This window comes from Typopeltis vanoorti, chromosome 13 (genome assembly GCF_054136105.1).
Source record: "Typopeltis vanoorti isolate ZY-2024b chromosome 13, IOZ_Tvanoo_1.0, whole genome shotgun sequence".
Taxonomy (NCBI): domain Eukaryota; kingdom Metazoa; phylum Arthropoda; class Arachnida; order Uropygi; family Thelyphonidae; genus Typopeltis; species Typopeltis vanoorti.
In genome coordinates this window covers 44,614,533-44,635,801 of record NC_143561.1, presented here as the reverse complement: position 1 = coordinate 44,635,801, position 21,269 = coordinate 44,614,533, and the positions used below count along the sequence as shown (strand labels likewise).

At 34.1% G+C, this 21,269-nt stretch overlaps 1 protein-coding gene across 1 annotated transcript in view; it reads left to right on the top strand.

Moving 5' to 3' along the window:
- The window catches only part of LOC150100106 (uncharacterized), a 73,085-nt gene that overhangs the window by 38,443 nt on the left and 13,373 nt on the right, over window positions 1-21,269 (top strand). The window contains exons 9-13 of the mRNA XM_090403213.1: window positions 13,413-13,571; window positions 13,929-14,085; window positions 15,753-15,979; window positions 16,077-16,357; window positions 19,112-19,275. Of these exons, the coding sequence (XP_090259339.1) occupies window positions 13,413-13,571; window positions 13,929-14,085; window positions 15,753-15,979; window positions 16,077-16,357; window positions 19,112-19,275 (988 nt within the window). The remainder of the gene's footprint in view (window positions 1-13,412; window positions 13,572-13,928; window positions 14,086-15,752; window positions 15,980-16,076; window positions 16,358-19,111; window positions 19,276-21,269) is intronic.

Sequence of the window (21,269 nt, the reverse complement as noted above, 5' to 3'; positions counted from 1 at the left end):
TTCTGTAAATACTGTAACCTGAACTAGTTACTTCGTCCTTTAGATTACGGAGCGTATATGGTGAGGTTTCGTCATTGCAATATCCCCCAGCGAGCGCTTTTCTTCAAAGGGGATGACATGAGTCACAACCGTAAATTGTGAATTTATTTTCCAATTTAGATTACTATCCGAATGGTTCGTTCTCTGTTTAATTCCTTCCCACAGTTGCTCATGCTATGTTTCCTAAGCATGGTAGGAAAGTCTATGCGCCTTTTTGTTTAGGGTAAGTGTAATTTCCTGTTTCGAATTCCGAGTGCTGTTAAGGTATGGAATTCTGACAAGTGAAATTATTTTTTTTTTTTTTTTCAAATTGAATGGCTATTTTCTGTATTTTAAAATTCAGTTAACTACATATTATAACCAGAATAACTGAGTAAAATAAATAAATTGTGTGTGAATTACTTTCCCACACTGTTAATTTTCATTAAGCTAGTTTGTAGATAACTGAGTGACTCATTTCCGGTCAGCCAGTCATCGTTCTTTTCATAGCCGTATATAGCGCTTACTTCAAAGGTAAAATATTTCCAGGGTAGTGTATTAGTCAAGCTTTCATGTGAGTAATGTTTACAATAGTGTTAGGTAGCAAAGATTTGTAAATGACCTCATGTGATCTTTGAGACCTAACTTGTGCGCATCACTTCCTATCCTACACATATTGCACTCAAGCTTAATGTTGTGACTAAGAGTTTTCGAGGTGTTACTCTACTGATGGGTAGCAAAGGTTCGTAATTTGACCTTGTCTGATCGATGAGAACTAAATTATTCATTGTCACATGTTGTGATTATTGGTTTTCCATTGGTTCTGATTTTTCCCACACTGTTAGTTTTCATTCATTAACTTTGTTTCTAGATAACGAACAAATAAGACTTTTACTTCAATGAATCAAAAAAAAAAAATTCTCTGGTTACTTTGTGGCATGAAATTTCACAAGGAAAAAAAAAAAAAAAAAAAAAAAAAAAAAAATGTTATCTTCTTTCTTAAATTTGTATAACACATCTACGACACCCAATTTGTTCATTTAATTTACACATTTTATTGAACGAAATATTATTTACAAATTGTATTTACTGAATCTAACAATACAGAAAATAAATAAATTGAAAAATACATCAAAGGTTCTTCCATGGTTGTGGAATTACCATCGTATGGTTTTGACAATGTGATTCTCATCTGAAAGTTAATTTTCATTTGGTGGTTGTTTGTTGGGAATTTATTACTGTAGTAGTAAAATTAAGGGTTGCATATTTATATTTTCGAATCCAATACGTATACTTCAGAGAATTATTAAAAGCACAGAATCTTTCGTTATGTTTCCAAAAGCATTTAAAAGTACACATTATGTTTTCACGTTTTGGGCATCCAATTTCATTTAAATCAAGAACAGGCCTCCCTATTAACTTCGTTAATGTTTTTGATTTTTCTCTTCCTTTGGCAAGTAATATATGATATTTGCATGTTGATTCTATCATCCAATCTCTTAGTTTGTCCAAAGCTAGTGAACCAATTTCCCACTTCAGCTGATGGTTATATTTTATTAACCAAGAATTCTGTTTTTTAACTCTTTCAGGTAATTCTTTCCAACTACAAGGTGATTTTGTCACTGCATATCTTACACTAAAACCATCAGAAATACAAATTTCTTTAGGAAATAAATTTGAACTGCTATTCAACAAAAATTGTACATCAATTATCCCAATGATAAGTGAAAATTCGTATTTTTCACCCACTGTCGATTTTTCATAATCGTTTTCCTTCATTCTTCTTCTTCGATTACTTCATATGGCACCACAAATAAATAGTTATTTATTATTATTTCACTGATTATTAGCTCTGATCGTATACTTTATGGTAACTTTCGTTTACAAAATTCTAAACAATTAGAACTTTTCACAAAGAAACTTTCAATGAATTTGTGGCTCACCCATTATTTTTGCATTACCAAACACAAATCACAAAACAGCAGCTGCAGTGGATGAACGATTACCTTAAGTCCAAACTCACTCGACTCTCTGGTATTTCCTTATAGTACTGTTTACACTTACCATCCCCTACCCTGACCGTTCCTTCAAAAATGAACCTTTGCGCAGATGACTCAACGACATGTTTTCACATGCTGTTGGATATACTGTTGGTGTGTTTTTATCTTACTTTGTGTAGGGAAAGGTAAAATTTTGTATATGTGTTATCTGTAGAGTACTAACATTTTCTCTATGCCAAACTTTAAAGAAGTGTTAAAGTCACGTTTTGTTGGTTTAATTAGATGCTTCTCTCTTTCTCTCTCTGTAAAATAACCAAATTCTAACAGTTCGGATTTTCGATTATGTGAACGATTTGTTTTCAGATAACTCAAATAATGTCAATAGATAGCATTAGACAATTTCTAAAATAATCAATACATGGATTTTCGTTTTCAACACTTTTTTTTTTTCCTGTCCTGGCATTAATTTCACAGTTGTGATTTTTTAAAATAATTAAACAGAATTGCATTAAGATATAAAGTTGTGGATTTAAATATCAAGATCTAATCAGAATAACTGAGTAAAAATTCACTGTGGAAAAACACAACAACAAAAACACATCTTTGTTCATTTAAGTTTACAAATGCACATTTTATTTTGCTGAAATACTATTTACAAGTATATTCACTGAGAAAAATTCGAAACATGTAATTACCTAAAATATTTCACAATATTTAGTTAGACTCTTAACATTTTCCAAAGAGTTCAATGAATAAAATTTTTGTTACTCACTGTTTCTTGGTTACATTACATCAAAATAGCTGGTCACGCAAAAGAATTTTTAAATCAGATACCATGGTAACCACACTTCCATACGTTTGATATTGTGTCAGTCTGGAAATGACACCATGCCTCGCTAAACATTCTGTGTATTCTTTTGTCAGCAAATATACACAAACAGTTTTTGTAAAATGTTCGTAAATGTCCCAAAATAAAGAATCTTTATCGAATTGGATAAAATCTTGAAAATCTAATTTTACCATTGATGAATTTAAATGTTGAGCGATAATTTTTCCCATTAATCTGACAGATGGTAATTCAGTTTCCAAAAATAGTAAATGATTATCAATGTCGTACATTTTTGTTGAAAATCTCTCAGCTTCTTCACAACTAATAGAAAAAACCTTACTTCCAGCAGCTCCTGTATCATCAAGTATTAGTTCCCCATCTTGGCATTTCAGAATATAACAATCACCGAGGTCCATTTCGTAGTCAACTCTTCTTTGCAAGTAGCCGAGGATATCAGACCACTTCCTGCGTAATTTTTCCCAAGTGGTCTGGGATAAATACATCACAATGTACGTGTCTTCTAAAATAATAATCGGTTTCCATCCTTTTAGAGCTAGGTGAAGAGTTTTGTCTCGTGCTATTTTCCTGAAGAAAGAAAATTTCAATGACTTTTGTGGCTCACCCATTATTTTACTTTACTTTACTTTCCTGGATACCAATCACCACAACACAATACGATAACTTCACAGGATGAACGAATTGTCGTAACTGCAAAGACACTTGACTCGTTTATTTTTCCTTATAGTACTGTTTACCTGACCCTTAACCCTGACCGTTCCTTCCAAAATGAAACTTTTGCGCAGATGATTCACGGACATGTTTCTACATGGTGTTGGATAAACCATGACGACAATGACGGATGTGTGTCACCCTGGGAAAATTCCAAGATATCTTATCTCAAAAACATCACCCACAATTCCATAGCCAAACAAAACATGACAACAATGTCGTTATGTGTTTGGATATTTCTGGGGAACATATGTCTCTCATACTGTGATATCACAGAGGGTGACAGATGTCTTCCCTGCAAAGCTCCCCCAACCTAACCCCATCACCCTAGTCTCACACCATCCCCTCTCCTCCAGAAGATGTCTGCTCAGCCTAGTGGAGATGAGTGAGCTCATCGTTTGCGGATATCTTTTAGTGATGTCACCTCCAATTGATACTGATAACTTTTTTGGGAAAAAAAAAAAATTTAAAAAACTGGTTTTTTATGATAACTTTTTAGGAAAAAAACGCGTTTTTTATGAAAACTTTTTTGGAAAAAAAATAAAAAAACGCGTTTTTTTATTTTTTTTCCAAAAAAGTTTTCATAAAAAACGCGTTTTTTTCCTAAAAAGTTATCATAAAAAAAAATCAGTTTTTTAAATTTTTTTTTTTTTCCCAAAAAAGTTATCAGTATCAATTGGAGGTGACATCACTAAAAGATATCCGCAAACGATGAGCTCACTCATCTCCACTAGGCTGAGCAGACATCTTCTGGAGGAGAGGGGATGGTGTGAGACTAGGGTGATGGGGTTAGGTTGGGGGAGCTTTGCAGGGAAGACATCTGTCACCCTCTGTGATATCACAGTATGAGAGACATATGTTCCCCAGAAATATCCAAACACATAACGACATTGTTGTCATGTTTTGTTTGGCTATGGAATTGTGGGTGATGTTTTTGAGATAAGATATCTTGGAATTTTCCCAGGGTGACACACATCCGTCATTGTCGTCATGGCTTATCCAACACCATGTAGAAACATGTCCGTGAATCATCTGCGCAAAAGTTTCATTTTGGAAGGAACGGTCAAGGTTAAGGGTCAGGTAAACAGTACTATAAGGAAAAATAAACGAGTCAAGTGTCTTTGCAGTTACGACAATTCGTTCATCCTGTGAAGTTATCGTATTGTGTTGTGGTGATTGGTATCCAGGAAAGTAAAGTAAAGTAAAATAATGGGTGAGCCACAAAAGTCATTGAAATTTTCTTTCTTCAGGAAAATAGCACGAGACAAAACTCTTCACCTAGCTCTAAAAGGATGGAAACCGATTATTATTTTAGAAGACACGTACATTGTGATGTATTTATCCCGGACCACTTGGGAAAAATTACGCAGGAAGTGGTCTGATATCCTCGGCTACTTGCAAAGAAGAGTTGACTACGAAATGGACCTCGGTGATTGTTATATTCTGAAATGCCAAGATGGGGAACTAATACTTGATGATACAGGAGCTGCTGGAAGTAAGGTTTTTTCTATTAGTTGTGAAGAAGCTGAGAGATTTTCAACAAAAATGTACGACATTGATAATCATTTACTATTTTTGGAAACTGAATTACCATCTGTCAGATTAATGGGAAAAATTATCGCTCAACATTTAAATTCATCAATGGTAAAATTAGATTTTCAAGATTTTATCCAATTCGATAAAGATTCTTTATTTTGGGACATTTACGAACATTTTACAAAAACTGTTTGTGTATATTTGCTGACAAAAGAATACACAGAATGTTTAGCGAGGCATGGTGTCATTTCCAGACTGACACAATATCAAACGTATGGAAGTGTGGTTACCATGGTATCTGATTTAAAAATTCTTTTGCGTGACCAGCTATTTTGATGTAATGTAACCAAGAAACAGTGAGTAACAAAAATTTTATTCATTGAACTCTTTGGAAAATGTTAAGAGTCTAACTAAATATTGTGAAATATTTTAGGTAATTACATGTTTCGAATTTTTCTCAGTGAATATACTTGTAAATAGTATTTCAGCAAAATAAAATGTGCATTTGTAAACTTAAATGAACAAAGATGTGTTTTTGTTGTTGTGTTTTTCCACAGTGAATTTTTACTCAGTTATTCTGATTAGATCTTGATATTTAAATCCACAACTTTATATCTTAATGCAATTCTGTTTAATTATTTTAAAAAATCACAACTGTGAAATTAATGCCAGGACAGGAAAAAAAAAAAAGTGTTGAAAACGAAAATCCATGTATTGATTATTTTAGAAATTGTCTAATGCTATCTATTGACATTATTTGAGTTATCTGAAAACAAATCGTTCACATAATCGAAAATCCGAACTGTTAGAATTTGGTTATTTTACAGAGAGAGAAAGAGAGAAGCATCTAATTAAACCAACAAAACGTGACTTTAACACTTCTTTAAAGTTTGGCATAGAGAAAATGTTAGTACTCTACAGATAACACATATACAAAATTTTACCTTTCCCTACACAAAGTAAGATAAAAACACACCAACAGTATATCCAACAGCATGTGAAAACATGTCGTTGAGTCATCTGCGCAAAGGTTCATTTTTGAAGGAACGGTCAGGGTAGGGGATGGTAAGTGTAAACAGTACTATAAGGAAATACCAGAGAGTCGAGTGAGTTTGGACTTAAGGTAATCGTTCATCCACTGCAGCTGCTGTTTTGTGATTTGTGTTTGGTAATGCAAAAATAATGGGTGAGCCACAAATTCATTGAAAGTTTCTTTGTGAAAAGTTCTAATTGTTTAGAATTTTGTAAACGAAAGTTACCATAAAGTATACGATCAGAGCTAATAATCAGTGAAATAATAATAAATAACTATTTATTTGTGGTGCCATATGAAGTAATCGAAGAAGAAGAATGAAGGAAAACGATTATGAAAAATCGACAGTGGGTGAAAAATACGAATTTTCACTTATCATTGGGATAATTGATGTACAATTTTTGTTGAATAGCAGTTCAAATTTATTTCCTAAAGAAATTTGTATTTCTGATGGTTTTAGTGTAAGATATGCAGTGACAAAATCACCTTGTAGTTGGAAAGAATTACCTGAAAGAGTTAAAAAACAGAATTCTTGGTTAATAAAATATAACCATCAGCTGAAGTGGGAAATTGGTTCACTAGCTTTGGACAAACTAAGAGATTGGATGATAGAATCAACATGCAAATATCATATATTACTTGCCAAAGGAAGAGAAAAATCAAAAACATTAACGAAGTTAATAGGGAGGCCTGTTCTTGATTTAAATGAAATTGGATGCCCAAAACGTGAAAACATAATGTGTACTTTTAAATGCTTTTGGAAACATAACGAAAGATTCTGTGCTTTTAATAATTCTCTGAAGTATACGTATTGGATTCGAAAATATAAATATGCAACCCTTAATTTTACTACTACAGTAATAAATTCCCAACAAACAACCACCAAATGAAAATTAACTTTCAGATGAGAATCACATTGTCAAAACCATACGATGGTAATTCCACAACCATGGAAGAACCTTTGATGTATTTTTCAATTTATTTATTTTCTGTATTGTTAGATTCAGTAAATACAATTTGTAAATAATATTTCGTTCAATAAAATGTGTAAATTAAATGAACAAATTGGGTGTCGTAGATGTGTTATACAAATTTAAGAAAGAAGATAACATTTTTTTTTTTTTTTTTTTTTTTTTTTTTTTTTTTTCCTTGTGAAATTTCATGCCACAAAGTAACCAGAGAATTTTTTTTTTTGATTCATTGAAGTAAAAGTCTTATTTGTTCGTTATCTAGAAACAAAGTTAATGAATGAAAACTAACAGTGTGGGAAAAATCAGAACCAATGGAAAACCAATAATCACAACATGTGACAATGAATAATTTAGTTCTCATCGATCAGACAAGGTCAAATTACGAACCTTTGCTACCCATCAGTAGAGTAACACCTCGAAAACTCTTAGTCACAACATTAAGCTTGAGTGCAATATGTGTAGGATAGGAAGTGATGCGCACAAGTTAGGTCTCAAAGATCACATGAGGTCATTTACAAATCTTTGCTACCTAACACTATTGTAAACATTACTCACATGAAAGCTTGACTAATACACTACCCTGGAAATATTTTACCTTTGAAGTAAGCGCTATATACGGCTATGAAAAGAACGATGACTGGCTGACCGGAAATGAGTCACTCAGTTATCTACAAACTAGCTTAATGAAAATTAACAGTGTGGGAAAGTAATTCACACACAATTTATTTATTTTACTCAGTTATTCTGGTTATAATATGTAGTTAACTGAATTTTAAAATACAGAAAATAGCCATTCAATTTGAAAAAAAAAAAATAATAATTTCACTTGTCAGAATTCCATACCTTAACAGCACTCGGAATTCGAAACAGGAAATTACACTTACCCTAAACAAAAAGGCGCATAGACTTTCCTACCATGCTTAGGAAACATAGCATGAGCAACTGTGGGAAGGAATTAAACAGAGAACGAACCATTCGGATAGTAATCTAAATTGGAAAATAAATTCACAATTTACGGTTGTGACTCATGTCATCCCCTTTGAAGAAAAGCGCTCGCTGGGGGATATTGCAATGACGAAACCTCACCATATACGCTCCGTAATCTAAAGGACGAAGTAACTAGTTCAGGTTACAGTATTTACAGAAATTTCATTCTTTGTGGTTTTTGTGTTTGTGTTGTGTTGTGGATATAAAATTGAACTATTTTGGAATAATCGAATTTCGAAGAGTCATCTGGAAAGCTGTAAGTACTTTTTTAACTTAAACATAACTGATCGCATGTTGTTTGGTAAGCGTAATTCTAATACTGAATAGTTTTTTTTTTTTTTTCCCATAAGAATAATCATAGGGTATATATTAGAGTATCAACATGGACACATTAGCAATTTTTATGTCTAGTGTGTGTGTGTGTGTGTGTTTAAGGACAGGTACTTTAAGTATATAATTAATTATTCAGAAAAGCTCGAAACACGAGAGCCATCACGACTTACTCTAAGAATTCCCACCCTTTAACAGGAAACAAATACCCCAAATGTATTGGAAAATTAGTACAACCATCTATATAAAATAAAAAAAAACAAATAAAAATAAAAAAAAAACCGTATGTTTGAGTGACACCAGTATATAATTAATTATTCATAAAAATCTAATCACACCCGCCATCACGACATACTCTAAGAATTTCCACAGACGACAATGACAGATGTGTGTCACATTTAACTTAAACATAACAACTGCTCGTATGTTTTTGGTAAGCGTAATTCTAATACTGAATAGTTTTTTTTTTTTTTTCCATAAGAATAATCATAGGGTATATATTAGAGTATCAACATGGATACATTAGCGATTTTTTATATCTAATATATATATGTGTGTGTGTGTGTGTATGTGTGTTTAAGGACAGGTTTTTTAAGTATATAATTAATTATTCAGAAAAACTCGAAACACGAGAGCCATCACGACTTTCTCTAAGAATTCCCACACTTTAACAGGAAAGAAATGCCCAAAATGTATTGGAAAATTAGTACAACCATCTATAGAAGAAAAAAAAACTGTATGTTTGAGTGACATAGAATATAGTTAAATTAAATTATCATTCCAAACTCAATAACAACAAACATTCGCGTCACGATTCCTTATCTTATCTTGATCTTGATCTGGTCAGAAGTGTTCCACCAATCACGACACGATTTCTTATCCACTAATATCATCCTTTCCATTCAAAACAACAACGTCACTTATTTACAAATAACAACAAATATTCACGTCACATTTCCTTATCTTATCTTGATCTTGATCTGGTTTAAAGTGTCCCACCAATCACGACACGATTTCTTATCCACTAATATCATCCTTTCCATTCAAAACAACAACGTCACTTATTTACAAATGACGACATTTATTTACAAATAACAAATGACGTCACTTATCTACATCTGAAAACAACACACACCCACAACACGAATCCTTATCTCTACCATCACCCATAATGCCATACGCGAACCAAAACACAAGAACTGAAGCCAGTGACCACATATGCTCCCAGGGAAATTCCTGACTCAGGAAGCCACGCACAACGGAAGCATTTGGTTTAAACTGTCCCACCAATCACAACACGAATCCTTATCTCTATCATCACCCATAATTCCATAGGCGAACCAAAAAAATCACCCATAATCCCATACGCGAACCAAAACACAAGAACTGAAGCCATTCACACACTTGCCCACATGGAAATTCCAAAATCATGACGTCACTCACAATGACGTCAGGAAGACACGCCCACTTTCCTTATCTTATCTTGATCTTGATCTGGTCAGAAGTGCCACCCCTACTACTGACTTTGTATATAACTGGAAATTGTAGAAGGTTGTGAGATTGTTTATAGTTGCTGAAACTTGATCTTATTTTTGGAAGAGTCGAGAAGAATTTCTTTAAGATTCTACTCAGTTTTTTGGATAGTGTGCTGATATATGGCAAGGAGATATAACCTTTGGAGTCGTTCTGTGTCTCTACGTTGCTACGTTGACGGTGGGATAATTGTTTGTTGATACTTTTTAAAGAGTAGCCATTGCTTTTAAAGGTCCATTTAAGATGTTGTAGTTCTTTTTTTAGTTCTTCTTGATCTGACAGTACAGATCTTGCACGATTCGCAAGAGTTGATATAATACCCAACTTTTGCGCTGGATGGTGGTGTTAGGACGCAGGCAAATATCTGTCCGTGTGTGTTGGCTTTCTAAATATAGAGACTTTTATTGATTCAGGCGTCTTGGTGAGTTTAACATCAAGGAAACAGAGAGAACTATTTTCTTCAATCTCCATGGTCAATTTTATATCCTGATGGAGGTTGTTTAAATGGTTAAGAAACCTGTGAAGATTCTCAATACCATGCTCCCACATGAGGAATATGTCGTCCACATATCTAAGCCAAATTCTTCGTTTTAAACTAAAAGAGGAGATTGCCTTTTGTTCAAAATCCTTGAAAAAAATATTGGCTAATATAGGAGAGAGGGGGCTTCCCATAGCTAATCCTTTGACCTGTTTATATAGTTTACCTTCTAATTCAAAATAGCCAGAGTTTACACAGTGAGATAGCAGAGAGAACATTTTATTTGAATCTTGTTCTTTAAAATATGGAGACCTTCTACTGTCGGAATGTTGGTAAAGAGTACTACCACGTCAAAGCTCACCAAGATGTCAGAAGATTTGAGTTTAAAGTCCTTGATTTTAGAGACAAAATCTGTTGAATTTTTAATATAAGAAGATTTTCCCGCATAAGCTTTTAACGATGACGCCAGATATTTAGATAATCTATTGGTGGGTGAGTCGATGCTGTCTACTATAGGTCTCAGTGGATAGTTTTCTTTATGTACCTTAGGGAGACCATAAAGCCTTGGAATCAGTGGGTGTAAAGAACGGATGGAAAGCCGTGTATTTCGCGGAATTTCTGTGTTCTTTTGTAGGAGATTATTGGTTCTATTGTGTATTTCTCTTGTTGGATCTCTCTCAATTTCCGAATAACTATCTGACTCTAACAATGTTAAGATTTTTTCTTGGTAGTCTGTTTTATCTAGAACTACAGTCGCATTCCCCTTATCAGCTTTTAAGATGACGATATCCTTGTTAATCCGTAGATTTTTAATTGCAAGTCTCTCACCAGGGGATATATAATCAGAAGGAGGTTTTGCGTTGGTGATTGCAAGAATTGCTTCCCATCTTAGTTAAAAGTAGTTCTTTAGGAAGGCATTTTGGTGCCAACACAAAATTTAGACCTTTTTCGAGAATTTTTACTTCATCGGGACTTAGCACGTAAGACGATTTGTTAATCACGAAATTTTTAAATCTGTTATGACAATTATTTAGAGTAGACCTTTCTTGTCTTGACTTCAGTAAGTTGAACTTTCTGATTAGCTTGTGTTTGTTTAAGTTTTGATATCGTAATACGCGGTGTGTACTTAATTCTTTAATGTAATTCCAAGAATCAAGGTCTAAGCAGGCTGCTAATTGGTTTTCTAATGATGTTTTTTTCTGTAAAAAGCAAAGATAAATGCATTTTGTATCGCAAATCCTCTCCGTTAAAAGATCTAGTTTAGCTTTAGTGTAAATTCGGTGCGCTCTTTCTGTAATAATGATTTCTTTAAATTGTAGGAACTTTGTAATAATTGAGGAAAACTTACATCTTTTCAAGAAGATAAGTCTGTTGATATTAATTCCAATGCTGCTGAGTGTCTTCTGATATGCTTTCTTAAGTGCACAATTACCCTCGTCAGAAGGGTTATATTAAAAATGAGCATATTCCAACCCTGAGTTAATAGTAGTAGGCATATATATATATATATATATACATATATATATATATATATATATATATATATAGATAGATAGATAAGATAGATAGATAGATAAATATATATATATAGATTGAAAACATGGTATCGGATATACATATATACATATATTATGCGAGTTCAAGTCTTTCATCATTGGCCTTTAGAGTATAGATGTAGGGCTGAGATTCAAGATGTAGAAGTGGAAGACCATAGAATGATATAACGAAAGAACAACAAAAAAGTCTTAGTTGATCAGTATTAACTGTTTTGCTGCGGTACTTATTAAACATTCAGTCTTTAAAGCAAAAATCTCCAAAAAAAGAAAAAAAATACTAAAAATCTAAAAACTAGTAAAAACAATAAAAAATGGACTGGGGACAGCCTGTAGTCCCTCCTACCTCGAATAAATCAGATGAAACTATTTATAATGATGACAATGAGATGAGTAGTGTGCTGAGATTTAATAGACTTGTAAAATATATGATTGTTTTGGAAAGATGAGAACTTGGATTTTTACCCTGTACGATGTTACGACTTGTTGGTACCCTCTGCTATTTTGTTCTTCGCTTAAATATATTTTTGCTGTTCTAAGAATCATGAAAAATAGGAGGTTTCGATGGAGATTTCAGTTTTCGTAGGCGAAGAGATGTTTTTTTTTTTTTTGCAACACAGGACTTGCAATTGAAAGATATTTCTACTACTGTTAGGGGACTTCTGAAAGGTGTAAAACTATATAGAAGATTGAATGAATTTTTCTCCAAAGTTGAGGACTACTGACTGAACGTAATTAGGGCAAATAACGAAAAACTTTCCATGGAATCGGAATCCTGTGGGGCTTTGACAACGTCTCTCCCTTTTTTTTTTGGGGGGGGGGATAAAAATCGTGTAACTGCTGTCAGAGTCGGCAGGTACGTCTGCAGTAGATAAAAGCGTTAAATATCGAGACCAGTATAAATATAGATTTCAAACAGGCCGAGAGAACTCAATAATAAGCCCATCAAGGGCGGGGATTTTCCATGGGCAATTATATATGCATTTTGAAATATTTAATTGCCTCCATCCTAGTAGAGAATGGAGTAACTATGGGGAAAGCAGTAAAAATTTTGTTTTCAGTAGTTGCAAGTGACAGTAATAAAAACATAGATTTCTGATCAGGGTGGGTTTTTCTCCTAAGCTCAAACAAACTAAAATAGTAAAAGGATCTGCTGTTTGTTAAATACATTCTGTTGTATTAATCTGTAAACAATGGATCATTGTTTATGTAAGCGGAATTCATATATATATATATATATATTTTTTTTTTTTTTTATATATATATTTTTAATTTTTGTAGGAAGCTGATTCCATGCTTGTTTGTTTATATAATTAACCTTATAATCAATCCCCACACTATGAGTCAATTAAAATACAGGCAGGCACAATTTTAATTCATTTATTATTAATTATTATATTTTTAATTTTGTGTAGGAAGCTGATATAGCATTGGGCCCTTTTGGAATCAGTGAAACACGTGCAAAAGTAGCATATTTTAGTAACCCTGTTGGAGAAGGCTCTTTTAGTATATTGGGCAAAGGTTCTACAGAGGTGTTTGACATTTACTTTTTATTCTCCATACTTTCAAAGAGTGTAAGTATAGACCTTAAGTTACGAATTTTATGCACTATAAAAGATCTGCTCGGATAATTCTGAATAATAATTATGCAATTCATAAGATTCATATGTTTCAATCCCTAATTTTATAACACAATTTTCATAAATTCTTTTTGGAAAAAAATAATAATAAAAGAGAAATATATGAATTGCATCATTAATATTAATAGTTTACCAATAATAATATTTATTATTAATACAAGGTGTTGTACTCTTCTAGGTACAGTAATTAATTTTTATGATAAATTAGTTTCCGCATAACCAGCTAACTAACAACTTTTTTTCTTTAAGATTCAGTGAAATTTATTTTTAAGGAATCTTGTTTAATTGTAGGTATGGATGTGTCTTCTTGGATCACTATTGATAGTAGTTACAGCTTCAACGATAATAACAAATTACCGATTATCCGATTCAGAGAGTAAGAAAACGAACGTGTTAGTGATATGGCGTCGCCATTTTTGGAATTATTTCAAAATGCTTTTATCCCAAGGTAAAAGATTTCTCTGTCTTCCCAAATTACTGCATTTAAACTTTGTATTTTATAATTTTAATCTTAGGCATGAGAGGTTGCGAAATGTATACCACTTTAGTATCATGAGTGGGACAAAAAAGTTAAGAGAGAGAAGGAATATACTGATTTCTTTCGTTTCTTGTTTCTTTTTATTTTGATCAAGTGGAGATTGTATTCCTCTGAAAATCCCATGTTATATGAAATGAAAGAAGGAGAGCAGTGTCGATGAATCCGAAGTTGGAATTTTTAGTTTTTTTTTTATTTGTTTGTTTTAGACATAGATAAAATGGAGAAACGATGACAAAATTATACAGAAAGGCATAAGTAAGAAACAAATAGTCAGTGTGTTTGAAGATTATTCGTATGTCATTGTGTGTGTGCGCGCGCGCGCGCGCGTGCGTGCGTGCGTGAACGCGCGAAGTGAATAGGTAAACTTGGTGCTCCACAAATACAACCACTACATGAGTTCTGGATCTTTGTAACTGACTTGTTTCATAGTGTTAGATGAATGGCTGATGAGAGCAAAGAGAACAACAGAATGGATGTTGATTGAGAAGCAAAACTTACACAGCTACAGGATACTTATTTATTTATTTATTCGTATGGGGTTCACCACCCCCGTTCCTCCACCGTTCCTTAGCACTGGTTGAGCGCTCCTAATGAGGTATTAAGTATGTATTTTATGATCGTAGATCCGTAAGTGTGTGTTCACGAGCCGGTTTGCCTGTTCTGAGGCACGACAAACCCGGGTTTCCTGGTGAAAAAATCCTCCCCCCCCCGAAGAGACTGGCTAACTCAGCTTTAGTCGAAACAGACGAGATAAAGGTTCCTCACGTCATGGACGGGAATGGAACGTAGGACTTTCTGACCAAGGGCTTCGTCTATACCGACTAAGCTACGAAGGCTCTTACAGGACGCTATAACATGTAGAACAATTGTTGGTCTAAACTGTTCAAGATTTTTGACGGATGTCTTTCTGATCGTAGACCAAATGGGGAAATAAAGTGTACGGTTGGCATAGCAGAGGTAATTTCCTTTGGTTTATCTATGAAAGTGAATAGAGACAGATGGTTAGCTTTGTCATTGGATGATGCTAGGTTGGTACCATCTGGATGTCACATGAAATCTCCTTCCTCTCCCTTCTACGTATTAGGCTTACTGGTCTGTTACAAGGCTAACATAAGCCCTTCTAAGTCGTACCGGTCCCGAGGATAAGGTGACTAGCCCTATGCCTTTCTGTATATCCTGTGGCTGTAACTCGAGTGTTCACGCGGTCGCTTTTCCTGCTTGCGGGAGGGAAAAAAAAACCCAGCTAAACTGGGGAGAAAAACCCTGCCGTCCACGCTCAAGACCCAACTTGGCTATGTCTAAGAAAGCTGCTCACGTCGGCGAAGGAATCGAACTCAGGACACTCCTTTTCCAGGCATATGATTGCGAAGCACATAGCCACTAGGTTAACCGCGAGGTCTGTAACATGAAATATTTAGTCTTTTTTAAATTATAGACATCTACGTTTATTTAGTAACTAGGTTTTTATAATAAGCATTACAGTTTCCTTGAACGAAATCAGATGAATGCAAATATTAACATATGGAAATATGTTTTACATGTTCATATTTCGAAAGGATTCCTTTTTTTCCCCCAAGGAATTAAAGAAGGACGCTCTCATTGCAAACTACAACATCGAATACTTTTAGGAGTGTGGTGTTTGGGAGCAGTGCTTGTTATAATGAATTTATTTCGTGGTTCAGTGACAGCATTCTTTGCTGTTCATAAACATAAACACGAATTTGATTCTCTAATGGACATCGCGTCAAATCCTGCTGTTAATCCGATGATCTCAAGAGGAAATCAGCTCGAACCATATTTTAGAGTGAGCATTTGTGTTTCAAGTTTAATTATAATATCAAATTTTTACACTACATAAAGTAATCTAATTTTATACAGTGACATTGTATTTTATATTTCAGGACAGCAAAGATTCCATTCGAAGAGCTCTGTGGAGTAGGATAAAGAATCATGTTGTGCATGCTTTAACTATAGCGTCTGTAGATAATCTTAAGAAAGTAGAGGAAGGAACAGCTGTTTTAATAGAGGACACTCAATGGATCACGGATATTGTAGCAAATTACAAGAATATTACTGGACATTGCAATTTTCATGTTGGAAAAGAAATATTGATTTCTTATACGCGAACAATAGCTTTTAATAAAAGAATGTCTCCTCAGTTATTGGAAAAATTTAATATCAGGTAAGCGTGAGTTTTTGATAATACAATATGTTACTGTCAACACTGGAATTTCTGTTTTTAAAATTTTTAGGTTGATTTCCCATTTAAAAAGACTTCACTCATGAAGTAAATTAATATTCAGTTTATTAAAAAAACGTTTATTTTTTATAAGTTATTTAATAGTAAAATAATATTTAAGATGATACTGACTGCTGGCATTCACATTTGCTATTCAATATTATTTTGCGAGCTAATTCTCAAGTGTAAAGGGTTAATTCTATGATTGCATTTCGTAAAATGCGTCATTTCATATTAGATTTGTTTTATCCTTCTTTATTTGTGCATATAATAAATATAAAAACTGGAAAATTAATGACTGTGCATCATTCATTACAACCATGAAGTGATGTTGACCGGCTGAATCTACAAAGAAGAATAGGTGGATGGCGTCTGCTGCAAGTGAGACAGACTGTTGAAGAAGAAGAAGAAGAAGAAGAAATTAGTTTTTGAAAATACATCAATAATAGTACTGAGCAATAACACTGAGAAAATCCCAACACAACTGTCTTACATCAAGAACTGCATCCTCCTTTGGTGTATACTCAAGCCAAATAGCCTCAAGAAACAATCAATGCTTCCAAAACGGAGTTCCAAAGAGCAAACTGCTGGAAACTTGCAGCCAGCCTGTCCAAACGGCAGCCGAATCTTTTTCTCTCTTGCTGAAGCAATTGGTCGTAACTTTTATCCAACACTACTCCCACCCTATCATACCCAAATGACTCTAATGTATCATCATCTGCAGAAAAAGCCAATCTACTGGCTACACTTCACACCTCCAACGCACGCATAACGGATCGTAAATTCCCCACAACCAATCCAGATGCCCAATATACAATATCACTATATCCTTTCACCAGAAAGAGATCTGAAAAATATTGTCCAAATTAGACACACAATAAACACTCCTAGACCTTATGGCATTCTTCCAATTGTCCTGAAGGTTGGTGCACCAGAACTGATTTCTACCTTATGTCCTGTGCTGTATCCTATATACTCTCTTACTTCACTGGTATCTATTTTACAGCCTGAAGATTGGCGTATGTTCAACCCATTCCCAAGAAGGGTGAGAAATCACTGACATCAAAATACTACCCTATCTCACTCACCTCAGTTCTATTCAAGAAATGAAGCACGATCATTTCCCAATTTATACAGTACCTCGAGGACACTCACCTAATAAACGACCGCCAGTTTGGATTCCGTTGCTGCCGATCAACAGGAGATCTTCTCTGGATAAATGCCTTGGAGAAGTTTGGTGAATCTGAAGGGATTGCATTTGATATCTCCAAAGCTTTTGGCATTCCCGGGTCTGGCACAAAGGCTTACTAAACAACTCCCATCATTTGGTCTGTACTAGAACTTCCTCATTTATATTGTTCAGCGTTCTGTGTGGACGCGCACTGTATGTGTGTGATGGTAGACGATTCCTTATCCTCTCACCATTCAACTAATGCTGGGGTTCCACAAGGGTCTGTTCTCTCACAAACCCTCTTCCTTCTATATATCAAAGACCTACTTCGGTTGACTTCCAACTCAATACACAGTTTTGCATATGACAGAGCACATTGCACTCCACCTTTTCATCTGATAAATCTTACTCTACACAAATCACCTCAATCTTCAGAGCATCAACCACCACTGCCCTCAATTCTGATTTCTGAGTTCGGATAACCTCGTCAATTTCAATGCTAGTAAAACCCACTTTTGTATTATTTCTCACAGAAAGAATCATTTTTCTCTTAGTATTATTTTTGACAACACTATAATTTCCAAACAATTTGAGATTTCTCTTCTTGGAATTACCCTGACATCAATCCTCTGCTGGCATAAACACATCACAACCTTTGCATCCTCAGATTCTAAAAAAACTAGGATTTCTCTTTCGCTCAAGAAGTTACTTTACCTTCGAATAATTATTAACCTTATGCAAATGAGAAATTCTACCCAGCTATTGAATACTACTCTCACATTTGGAGTGGGACTCCTACGAGCTCCCTCAAAATGCTTGATTCAATGTAGGAGAGAGCAATTACATTGATTAATGACCCATGTTTTACCAACTCACTTCCCCCACCTTCGCACAGACTGGTTTTTGCAATTTGTGTATTCTACAAATATTTCCATGGCAAATGTCATCTGAAATAGCATCAATAATTCTCCCACTCGGTACCAAGTCCGTTGAACACATGCAGCTGCCGTCTAACATTTCTTCACAGTACATCTTCAAATCCATAAAACAAGTTCCTTTTCCATCCTTGTTGCTGCTGTAGTCTCCTTATCTTTTCTAAGGAATACAATATACACGGTTTCAAATCAAATATAAACAAATTTCTCCATTCACAACCCACTACCTATACAAAACGCATGATCTACTAAAACTGGCATTACTTGGAACAGTTCATATTTTACGAGGCTTGTTGATATTCTTAAATTCTTGGGTAGAATCTGAATTGCACTTTATCACAAGTGAAATCGTTCTTTGAGAGATATCTTGGTTTGATTGTGTTTCAATTATGTGAATATAGTCATAATAATAATAGTAGTAAAAATTGAATGTTACTAAATGCAAAAGCCACTTTGAAATTCATTTTTTATATTTGTTTCAGATCTTTTGCATACCTGTCTTGTGACTAATGTAAACATTGATGTCTATGACAAATTGCTATTCTAATTTTTGCTGTTCATTCTTTTTTTGTTTTATTATTATTATTCTAGAATTTCCAGACTGTTTGAAATGGGAATTACAGATCGTTGGCTAAAGCTTCAGGAAGTTATGGTTAGATTAGGCTGTCATCATGATAAAAAAGACAAAGCTATCTCTCTGGACAAATTCTCCAAAGTTATTATAATATGGACTATAGGTTTAGGTCTAGCATTATGTATTTTAATATTAGAGAATATATGGTTCAATATTCAAATAGTTTATTTATTTTAACTTGATAATATTAATTAATTATCTCTGTAAATCCAAAACTTTATGTAATTACTTCTGCGCATGGCAGAAGAAAGCGAATCCATTCCAATAATTGGGTAATCAATGAGTTTCGTGGGATGAGTGTTATGATTACACGTCGTAAAATTAGATTTTCTTTTATAAACGTTCCAGTTTCTAAAGTAGTGACTAGTTTGCTTGCACAACAATTGGAAAATTTTACTTATAAAGTACGTGGTTTTGCGTGTTGTAACGAATTCGTACATCGACAGAATAAACAGATATTTTTACACTTTTCCCACTTAATGAAACTTACACAGTCCAATTCAAAGCAATCCATTCTCAGATTCAGTGGCGAATTCTCCATGCTTGCTATGCTTGGTACGCAAGCTCATTAATTAAGAAAGAGTAATATTTATTTGTTAATAAATGAATGCATTTATGAGCATTCTATTTAGGCTTTTATTTTGGTAGACAAAATTTGCGCGGCAATAATTGAGCTTTGCGTTGTGTATCGAACGCCGATGCTTGCTCGTCTAGTCAAAGCTACCTTGGCTTGCTCGGTTGTCGGAGCTTACAGGTCCTCGCTGCAGCACTGTGATTTCATGCGCTCGCATAGCCATATCTGCTCCCTTCATCGTCTTAAACATAAGGCCATACACAGATCAAAGTAGCTCTAGCCAGTGAGCTTCAGCCAGCCTTTACAAGTGTGCGTGTTGCTTGGGAAAATTAAGTTATAAGTTTTATGACGATGTTATTGACTAGTTCATAAAGAAGAACCGTGGGGTAGAATTTGTATTCAAGTAGCTAAACTAAAAAAGATAGAATATCATTTGTAAAATAAATGTTGTATTTGTATGATTAAATGTGCATAAATTTCTAAATATATAGTTTTAAATGGTCAGTAATTCATTATTCTCCTAATCAGACTTCAATCACACTCACTCCCTGAAGGATAAAAAGAGCAAGCGTGAATTTCAAGAACAGCATTCGTTCCTGCTCAGATTAATATCTACAATTCTGAAGGACAGTTCCAGCTCTTTATTTCTCGCAACCTAAAATCTACTTCGACAGCTGAAGAACTGAGCTGAACTGAACTGCTCAGTTGGTTTATGAAAACAGCATTGTATCAAATTCACTATGAAAATTGAAAGATATAACAAATGATCATTTTTAGACATTATACCCATCCGCTCACCATCAGGTAATTTAACATTAGTTTATAGAAAACCCACTTTTACTGGACGTTACATTCTTCAACAATTTGCACATCATCCTTCTCAAAAGACAGGAATCATAATGTATTTAATTCAACGAGCTAAGACTAGTTGTTCAACTCCCCCATCAATTACAGGAAGAACTCTCAAATATCAAACAATATATGAAAAACAATATATGCCTTCTCCGAAAGGACTACACAGCATCTGTTTGACTGCTACAAATCTAACCCAAACAAGAAGGAATCAATACATGGGGTTCCAATCCCATACATATACGCCATTTCAGAACCGATTTCAAGAATTCTGTAAAAAAAAGTGATTTAGTAGCTACTTATATTCTTATTAATAAACTTTCAACGTATTTCCCCGTTGATATGTATGCATAGAGGGGATTTATGTGTATGTGTATAGAGGGGGGATTTTACCTCTATACACATAAAAAGTCTAACGAAAAGAATTTCTTAGCTGCGTTCTTCAAAATTGCAGCACATACAACATTTAGAGGTTACTTTTCTAAATGTCGTAGATGACAAGATAACGTTCGGACTTGTGTATGCATGTTATACCTAAACAAAGAAATTATATAAATTCGTATTATAAGCTGCACTATTATATTTAAATATACGCTATACTGAAATAAGTAATGTGACATTCCCTATTGTAAAATGAAAGAAATGCATATTCCTGTCATCACTACTGATCTATACGGCTATATAAGACA